This window comes from Octodon degus, unplaced genomic scaffold, assembly GCF_000260255.1.
Source record: "Octodon degus isolate 3935 unplaced genomic scaffold, OctDeg1.0 scaffold00001, whole genome shotgun sequence".
Taxonomy (NCBI): Eukaryota; Metazoa; Chordata; class Mammalia; order Rodentia; family Octodontidae; genus Octodon; species Octodon degus.
The window spans coordinates 5,982,216-5,991,247 of record NW_004524577.1 but is presented as its reverse complement, the minus strand read 5'-3'; the positions used below and the strand labels follow the sequence as shown (position 1 = coordinate 5,991,247).

At 55.3% G+C, this 9,032-nt stretch overlaps 1 protein-coding gene across 1 annotated transcript; it reads right to left on the bottom strand.

Annotated features, from left to right (window-relative positions):
• Positions 1-2,385: 2,385 nt before the first annotated feature.
• Positions 2,386-7,318, bottom strand: CUNH16orf82 (chromosome unknown C16orf82 homolog). Its single transcript, XM_023709577.1, has 2 exons — positions 7,307-7,318; positions 2,386-4,688 (listed from the first exon to the last, which is right to left on the bottom strand). Exons 1-2 carry the CDS (start codon positions 7,316-7,318, stop codon positions 4,062-4,064), a joined length of 639 nt encoding a protein of 212 aa, XP_023565345.1. The 3' UTR covers positions 2,386-4,061.
• Between the last annotated feature and the right edge of the window lie 1,714 nt (positions 7,319-9,032).

The following is a 9,032-nucleotide window of genomic DNA, read 5'->3' as shown; positions in this document are numbered from 1 at the left end:
CTGGTCTCAAAGTTACAATGATCCGGGATTACAGGCATGTGTCACCATGCCCAGTCCTACGTATTCTATCTTAGTCACTTCCTTGTCACTGGACACAGTGCCTGACGCCTGCAATTGAGATAGGATTAATTTGGTTCAAGGTTTAGAAGTCCATGGTGAGAAGGCACCAAGACAGAAAGAGTACGATGGAAGAAAAGGAGCTCAGCCCTCAGAAGCCAGGAGGCAGAGAGAGCAGGGAGGAGCCGGGGCAGGGATCCTGGCCATGGGCCCGGAGACCGCCTCCAGCCCGGGTGGCTTGGTCACTCTTCTTTCCTTGCTGCGATGAATATATCTGAAACCCTACTTAAAGGTGGAAAGATTTATTTAGCTAGTGGAGTTTGCCGTCCATAATCGACAGCTCAAGGTGGAAGGAGACAGAGAAGCACCAGGAGCAAAAGAGGGAGGGTGCAAGCTTCCTTCCTCCCTTCTACGGTGAGCAGGCTCCCTGCCCTAGGCCTGGGGTACCACTCACGCCATCTTCCCACCCTCTCTTGCGTGGGATGAGGAGGTTTCTGAATTGAGGACCCTGGCTCCCTGCTGACTCACTTAATTTAACTTCTGAACCTCTCGGCTTGACTGTGTCAACCATTCCCCAGGCCTCCTTCCTAGGAGCAGGCCAGCTGTGAATTCATCAATGAGGGCACAGGGCCCCGTGACCACATTGTCTTCCACACGCCTGGGAGTTCTGGGGGCACTTCTAGGTCCAGAGCATCACTTACGCCCAGTTATCCCAGGGAAGGTAGAGAGCCAGGGGCTCAGCAGCAGCAGCAGCGGCAGAGGTGAGGTGCTGGGACAGTTGGTCACAGCGACACCATCGGGTGCAAAGGCTCATGGGAGGAGGCTGTCATAATGAGGCCATGTGGTAGTCAGCTTTGATAGCGTCATGTCCTAGGAGCCTGTGGCTTAGTGTGAGGGGTGTCCAGAGTACATTTGTCCAGGGTGGCTGTGCCCCCAGTCGCTTGCTCTGTGTTCTCTTCTCTGGGGGGCAGGAACACAACAGGAGAGTCCTGAAGGGAGGAAAGGCTGGGGGTGGGGGGGCCAAGGTTCTCGGAGCTACACTTGCACAGGAGAAGGAACGACTTGGGGCCAGGAGCTAGATCTTTGTGGTCCTTTTTGAAACGTAGTCTCCTAATCTGAGGGCACTAAGAGGTGGGGCCATAGTGAGGTGGCCGGGTCCTGGGGATAGAGCAGGGCTAGGGTCTGCTATGCTTTTGATCTGAAAGGTCTCCTGAGTCTTACACGTTCAAAGCAGGGCTTTCGAAGGATGGCTGGGGCAGGGGCTCTGCGTTCATCAGTACAGTAGCTCACCCACGGGTGGGTTTCTGCTTGGAGGTGCTGTGAGGTGGTGGTGGCCGTCACGGAGGCCTGCTGCTGGAGAGGTACTGCCTGCCCTCTTTCTGTCCTGCCCCTTGACTGGGGCAGCTTGCGTCTCCTGTGCTCTTCCACCTTGAGGATTCTGTTTTGGAGCCAGCTGAGCATGGCCTGAAACCTCCAAAACTGAGCCAAAACCAACCTCTCCCCTGTGGGTGGCTGCCAAGTGTTGTGTTGGAGAGCAGAACACTACAGCGGCTTTAAAACAAGTCCCAGCAAGCCCCCTTTCCCCTTCCACCAAGTGCTCAAAGCGACGCTCAGAGACCTAAACCCACCGGCCCCTCTGCCGCAGCTTCTCGCCCTGAGCAGATGCGGCTCCACGGTTTTGGGAGGAGGAGGAGGAGGTGGTCAGGGACTTTATTTCCATCTGAGCAGCAATCGTCCTTTATGTGCGTGAAACAGGATGAAACCACTCATCTTACATACTGGGAAAGGAAGAATTATTTAATCTTAATTTATTTGGTACAAGGTCTCACTGTGCAACCTGGACTCAGAGTGATCCTCCTGTCTCAGCCTCCCTGGCACTGGGATCATAGGCTTGTGCCACTACACCTGGTTTCAGTGGCTGGCACAGTGCAACCAGGGTTTCAGTGGAGCACAGCATGTGGTACCGGGGATCGAACCCGGGTCTGTGTGCTTGTCAGGCAGGTGCTTAGACTGCTGAGCTGTCTTCCCAGCCAGGAAGAATTTAGTACCCATTACTTTGATTCCCATTCTTACCCATACCATGTAATCTGCACAGCCCTCCTCTGTACGAAATAAGGCTCCTTGTCTCCCTCTTTCAGGAAAAGAAATGGAGACTAATACCATTATGCCCCACTCAAAAGTGGCTGCGTTGGTGGCTTAGCTGAGTTGTCTGCATGGTTCTATCACGAGTTTGTGCCCACTTATACCTCAGCCCTGGCCGGGGCCGCACACACAGAACCACACACGTGTGACCTCTCCAGACACCTTTATTATCTTTGGTGCCCCCCTCAGCATTCCTTCTGGTACCCAGTGGGTGTCTTTAGGCTGCCTGTGGCCTCTTCCCCTGTGGATCCTCTTGCTCCCCAAGGTCTGATGAGGTCAGCTCAGGGAGGGGCTGTTGGTCCTGAGCAGGGGCAGAGCTGACTTCAGCCTTCCCACCACCCACTTGGGTGACATTCACTCAGTGGCCCAGAGCACCTGCCTTGCTAGTCTTGGCTGGGCTGGTCTCTGTCACCACTAAGCAACTGTTGTGGCATTATCTGCCACGTGAAGCACAGTTCCAACCACGTGAATGAAGGACAGTTCCTGGCTCCTCCTCTTGCCCCCATGCCTCTCCCTTCCTCTCTGAGAACCACGAAGAGGCATGAGTGGGTGTCCGGGAGCCTCCACTCTTAGGGAGGATTCTGGGCTGCCGTAGCCTAGAGCAGAGCACAGAAAGGAGTGGAAGCTTCCATCTGTGGTACTCTTCAGGGCTGGGTCCTTTGACATAGTTCCCAGTGTTCTCTAGACAGCTGTTTCTGGGCTGGTGGCATTCACTGCCTAGCCCACAGACAGTCCTGTGGGTTGTGCTCTGCTGGGGTTGGTATTGGGAGCCATGGGGGGTGCTCTGTGAGCCGTGTCCACTGTGGACAGTGTGTGGTACAGAGCTAGGGGGCACTGAGCTCCCTTGGGCCATGGCTCCCTATGCAGGGTGCTTCCTCCAGATGGCACTGGACGTGGACACTCGTGCCAGGGTTGGTACTGGTTTGAGTTCATCCTGCTTGGTGTTGGTTGTCAACAGTGCTCACCATTTAGGACAATTCCATGGCAGAAAGTTCTAGCTTCTGATGGTTCTTAATACAGCTTGCGATTGGCACAACTGAAGGGTTTTGTGCTGTTGGTTCTGCCACTGTGGGGCTCACTACAGATGTGGATGGTTCTGTCATGGAGGCTCACGGTACTGTTGTCACTGCTGGTGGTCCCGACAGAGGTGGTCCCGACAGCAGTGGTCCTGACCGTGGTAGTCCTGACAGTGGTGGTCCCGACAGCAGTGGTCCCGACAGCAGTGGTCCTGACCGTGGTGGTCCTGACAGTGGTGGTCCCGACAGCAGTGGTCCCTACAGCTGTGGTCTCAGCCTAGATGGATCTTGCTGCAACTCTTCTAGCTGGCAGCTCTTCTTGATAGAGGTGCCTCGCCACTGACCACTGACCTTCAGTGTAGATGTTGTTCCACATTCTTGTGCTGCCATGTGTGGTCTGCCTGCTGTTGGCTGCTGCAGAGAGATAGGACTCTCCCTTGAAGGCTTCAACACAGTGCACAAGTTTTAAAGGCCTTTCTTATGGTGTTGGCAGCCTCTTGTGGGGAGTCCTGACCTTCAGGGCCTTTGTATCTGTGACAGTTAGAACCTGTGGCAGCTAACATCTCAGGGCTGGAGTCTTACAAAGGCTTGTGCATCTGCGCAGGCTGCGTGCCCTGGGGTCCCTCACCGCTGTTTTTCGTGCTGCCCTCCTCTGTCTTGTCCTCTTGAAGATTAGTGCTGCTGCTCAGTGCGCTTTGCCCCTTGCTGCTGGGGCAGAGGCTCTGCTGGCTGCTGGTCTGGTTGGCGGCCTGGCTGCTGGAGACACTGAGCAGCCCGCTACTGCTTACCTGGTAAGTCAGGAAGCTGCTGCCCGGGCTGATGAAGCTGCTGCTGCCCAGGCTGCTGTTACTGCTGCCCGGCTGGCTGGTTTCGCTGTCCTCCAGCCTGCTTGGTGCCAGGGCCTTGACCTTGGCTTTGGCTGCGCCGGGAGCTCTTCAGCAGTCTGGGAGAGTACGCAGCGCTCAGCTGACTGTTTGAAGAGCTGCCCACGTGGATGGTGAGTTTTCTGATCAACCTTGGGACTCGACGGCTGCCTACCAGGCTGAGGTCACTATTTTCCTCATCCCCTGTGTAGCCACTGCTCCCCAGGCTGGCATTACTTTGGTCTTCCAGTCGGGGGTACAGCATGCTATGGAGCAGGCTCTGCTGGCTGCGGGCACATGTCAGGGTGCTCCCGGAGGCTCTCAGGGACTCCCGAAGTGCTGCTGCATAGCTTGGCTGTCTGGGTGGCTGGATATCTGAGCTAGTTGACCATGGGCTCGCCTCTGTCCCCCGAGGACCACAGGCAGAAGACCCCCCTTCTTCTGCCTTGGGGGAAATAGGGGGTGGTGGGATTGGCTTATCCAGGAGGAAGCAGCCCTGAGAGGCCTCTGGTGATTGTGGCCTCTCAGGGGAGAGGTGACCTGATTTATATAGCTGCCCTCTTAAAACCGAGCATTCTGATTGGCTGGCTCTGTTCCCATGGTGATAGGCCTGTGAGGTGCAGGAAGAAGAACAATGCTATTGTGACAACAGTAAGTTACATCAGAGGCCTTGCTTGGAGGGAGGGGCTGGGCAAAAGGAGCTCATGGAGTAGGCAACCCCCACTCCATGGGTGGGTGAAACACTGCCCCGCATCACCAGTGTTGCCAGCCTCTGCCTCCTCTCTGAAGTAATGACAAGGCCAGAGAGAACACCACAGACAGGAGTTAAATCCAAATTCTTTACAGGTTTTCCAAGGTCTGCCCTGCCACAGGGCCTTTGAAAGGCTGTCCCCACCGTCTGAATGCTTATCTTTTGGGTTCTCATTCTTCGAGCTTGAGTTCAAGGACCCCTTTCTTGAGAAGCCGCAGTTTTTTTTTTTTTTTTTTTCTCTACTGAGGATTGAACTCAGGCCCTTGTGTTTGCCAGGCAAGCGCTTATTCTACTGAGCTATCTCCCCGGCTGAAGCCATCTTTAATTTGCCAAGAACTTCCTACTATTTTTTTTTTTTTTTACACCACTTGCCAATATTTGTTGCTTGTGACAACATTATGTGTTGGGTATTCATGGTCAGAATCTCAGCTTAGGCAGAGATTTTGATTTCTTATTCTCTGCCCTGTTTCCAATGTCCAGCACACTGCCTGGCCCATAGTAAGTGTTTACAAATGATCAAATGAATAAATAAGTGAACAGCCTGGCTTATAAATCCCAGTCACCCAGAGAGCTCACAAAAGCACACTGGGTGTCTGGGATGGCGGCGCTCGCCTTGGCTACGTGCTGGGATCATCTAGGGCTGCCCGGGCCCGACCTCCAGAGGCCCAGCCTCCTGGGTTGAGATGAGGCTTTGGAGAAACTCTCCAGGTCACTGCAAAGGGCAGGCAACGTTGAGAACCGTGCTCGGCGGCAGGGCTAAGCCTCCCAGGCATTTCCCAGGGGACTGTGGTGGCAGCCCTAAAGAAGCAGTGGCTCGTTCTTACTTTCATCCTGGCTGGGACACAACACCTGGCGCCTGCAATTTAGAGGAGGAGAGGTTTATTCTGGTTCGTGGTTTCACTCCACAGTGGGCCAGCTTCAGGGAAGAAGGGCCGGATGGAGCAGTTTGGCAGAGGAAACACTGCTCATGTCGTGGTTTCCAGGAGGCAGAGAGCCAAGAGGAAAAAACCGGGAGGCAGATACTCCTCCAGATCTCAGCCACAGTGATCTGCCTCTTCCCACCAGACCTCCTTCCAGGAAGCCCGCTGTCACACCCCATAGACCTTCTACGAAGCCTCCGAGCCCCCCAGGCGTTGGGGAGACGTCTAGATATGAACTATGACAGGTAGCTGCCGTAGGAAGTAACCCATGTATCAATTGTTAGTAGATATTTAATAGATGTTTATTGAGTCACTGAATAAATTAAGGATACTCGTTGGTCTGTAAAGAGTTCCTGGGTGGGTTTTAAAGAGTCTGAGAATGCACTGAATTGTATGCAAATTAAAAAAATTATTTATTCATTTTTTTATACAGGGTCTTGCTACTCAGCTTGGACTCATAGTGATCCTCCTGTCTCAGCCTCCCCAGAGCTAGGATTATAGGCATGTGCCACCATGCCCTGTCCTAGCATGGCATGTGGTACTGGGGATGGAACCTGGGTCCTTGTGCTGGTCAGGCAGGCGCTTAGACCGCTGAGTTATCTCCCCAGCCTTGTATGCAAAAATTGAAAGGAGCTACACACACATTTTTCTTTTCCTGAAGGAGAGAGTTTCCACTTCTGTCAGATTCTGGAGTGTTTATCAGACAGACAGAGAAGATCAGGAAGAAGAAAGGCGCTAGCAGCTCTGATTTATCATGAGGGGGCAGGTGGCCTGGTGCTCAGCCTGACTCTGGAGGGGCTGGAGGACGGTGGCATCCTCTGCCTGGGATGCAGGGTGGGCCGACAAGGAAGTTGCTCTTTGGAGGTGGAACGGCCCAGCCCTTGGAATCTTCAGCACTCTGAGTGCTAATTGTCTTCATTGTAAACCTTTCTCCACTGCCTGAGTCCACTCAGCTTCTCTCTGCATAGTTGGAGTCTTCCTCTGTCCAGAACTTCTGATCCTCTGGGGCCGGGTAGGGGCACCTTCTCGCTGCCTTATTTCCTGTCCCTATGACCTCATACTCCTCTCCAGGGAATGGTGGCTTTGTGGTGCTGGCCAGAGTAAAGGACATGGTGGGACCCAACAGTTGTGGGGGGCAGGGACATGATCTGGCCCTTTAGGACAGGCATGAGAGAGTAAGGGGGTCAGTCTCCTACCCAAGTAGGCCTGAGGCTCCAAACTGGCTCTTCTGTACAAATGTGAAATGGGGCTGATGTCCCAGAGCTGGAGATCCGTGGTCAGCACCCATCCTCTACCCTCATCTCTAGTCCTGCTGCATTACGGAGCTGAGCACCGGGGTGAAGGCGTGGGGCTGGCCTAGAGCCATGACAAAGTCCACACGGTCTCAGAGCCCTTCCTCCAGGGCATATGTGGGGTGCCACATCCATAGCCTGTGAATACAAGTGAGGCCACAGGCGTAGCTCTGTCCTCCCAGTCACCGGGACATCTCATCTCAGTTCTTGTGGGTGCCACCTGTCCCCTAGGATGCTCCCTGAGGCATGCTTACTTTGTCCCTACCTCCACTGCCATGCTACCCCTGAGCATGAGATCTTCCAGGGCTCAGAGAACCCAGACTCAAGCGCATCTTCCGAGCCCTCAGGCACAGGTGGGTGGCTGGTGTTTCTCTCCGGGCTTGCATCGCAGAAGAGGCCCAGCTCCAGGCTGAGTTCCTTGTTTCCGGGCTTTACCTCTCTCTGCCCTCAGGAGCCCCGCTCCGGACAGGTGCACTTTGCACTCTTTCTCCAGATTGTCTTTTCCTCCTGGATGGCAGGCTTTCCACCCAGACCGCAGGTAACCACAGGACCAGCAGCCTGGGTCCCAGGCCAGGCCCAGACCAGGCGCCTGGTTTTGATCCCATTGTCTGTGGGTCCTGGAGACCAAGTGTCACCTCTTGCTTGTGAGGCGAGACAATGCAGGTGCTCATTAGGGCCTCTTGCTTTTTGTGTGGCCGCTAGGAGGCGCCCCCCCACCTCCTTGCATCTAGGTGGCGCCTCGGAACATGGACAGAAGGGACCTCCACTCGCCAGGCACCGGCCATGACACAGCCTGCAGCAATGGTCCCCTTCTCCTTTTCTGCTGGGGCCTTGGAGCCCATCCATCGAAGGTGGCAGAGCCCTGGAGAATGGAGTCTGGGTGCACGCGTGGCCGTGTGAAGAAGGTCCCCTTCCTCCACCAGTCCGCTCCGGAGGTCTGTGAGCGCAAGCGCTCTTTGGACTGAGCCGTTCGTTTGGGGGCGGCTGTGCACTGCGGCAGCGGGGTCAGGGTTCCGTGTGTGGCTATACCTTGCGCTTGAGCGCTGGCCACGTCCACGCATGTCGCTCGACAGGCTTCTACAGCAGGCTCTGGCTGCGCTCCCGCTCACACAACCCCGAGAACGCCCGCGTCGAAGTCCCCTGATGGGAAGGCTGTGCTTCCTCAGCGTCAGAGGAAAGGCAAGAGGACACCAGAGGGCATCGCCAACCCGCACAATGGCCCTCAGCCCAGACCCCGCGAATAATCTGGTAGAAACCCTTCGCCGCGTATGCATCAACTCCCGAGGGTGACATGCCTCCCTTGGGCCTCCATCGATGAGACATTTTGCTTGTTCTCATTTATTCACTCAGCAAACTTTCCCTGGACTCAAAGTCCTTCTTGCTTCTCACAAATGCTGAGTTCCCTGTTCTCCAGTCGGCCAGGTCCCCCCGAGGACAAGCACACGCAAGGGGAGGAGCCCCGAGAGAGCCACCTGGGAAAGGCAGCTCGGGGGCTCCGGAGGAGCTTTGGAATTTTCACCGAGTAAGTTGGGGGATCCTAGAGCGTTTCCGATGGAGCGTTTAGGACAGGTTGCACGGGAAGACCAGGCTGAAGAACGGAGCACAGCTGGGAGCCAGGCGGGTGGCACAGCCATCATGGTGCTCAGGGGCATGGCCGGGGCCAGGGCCGTGGCTGTGGAGAAGCGGCTGGACTCTGGCGTGCTGCTGTGTGACTCAAATCCTGGGCCTTACACTGAGGTGTCACAGTGTGGTCCACTTCTCCTCTCTGAGCCCCAGTTGTCCCACCTGGGAAATGGATCATCTGAGCCACTTTCCTTGCTCCTGGGGTACCATACCTGACACTTGCAACTTGGAGGAAAGAGGTTTACCCTGGCTCAGCTTTTCAGGCCGGAGCTGGCCCGCTCCAAGGCAGGAAGCCGTGAGGGAGAAGCGTCTGGTGGAGGCAAAGCTGCTTGCATCACGGCAACCAGGAAGCAGCATAAAGGCTGGAG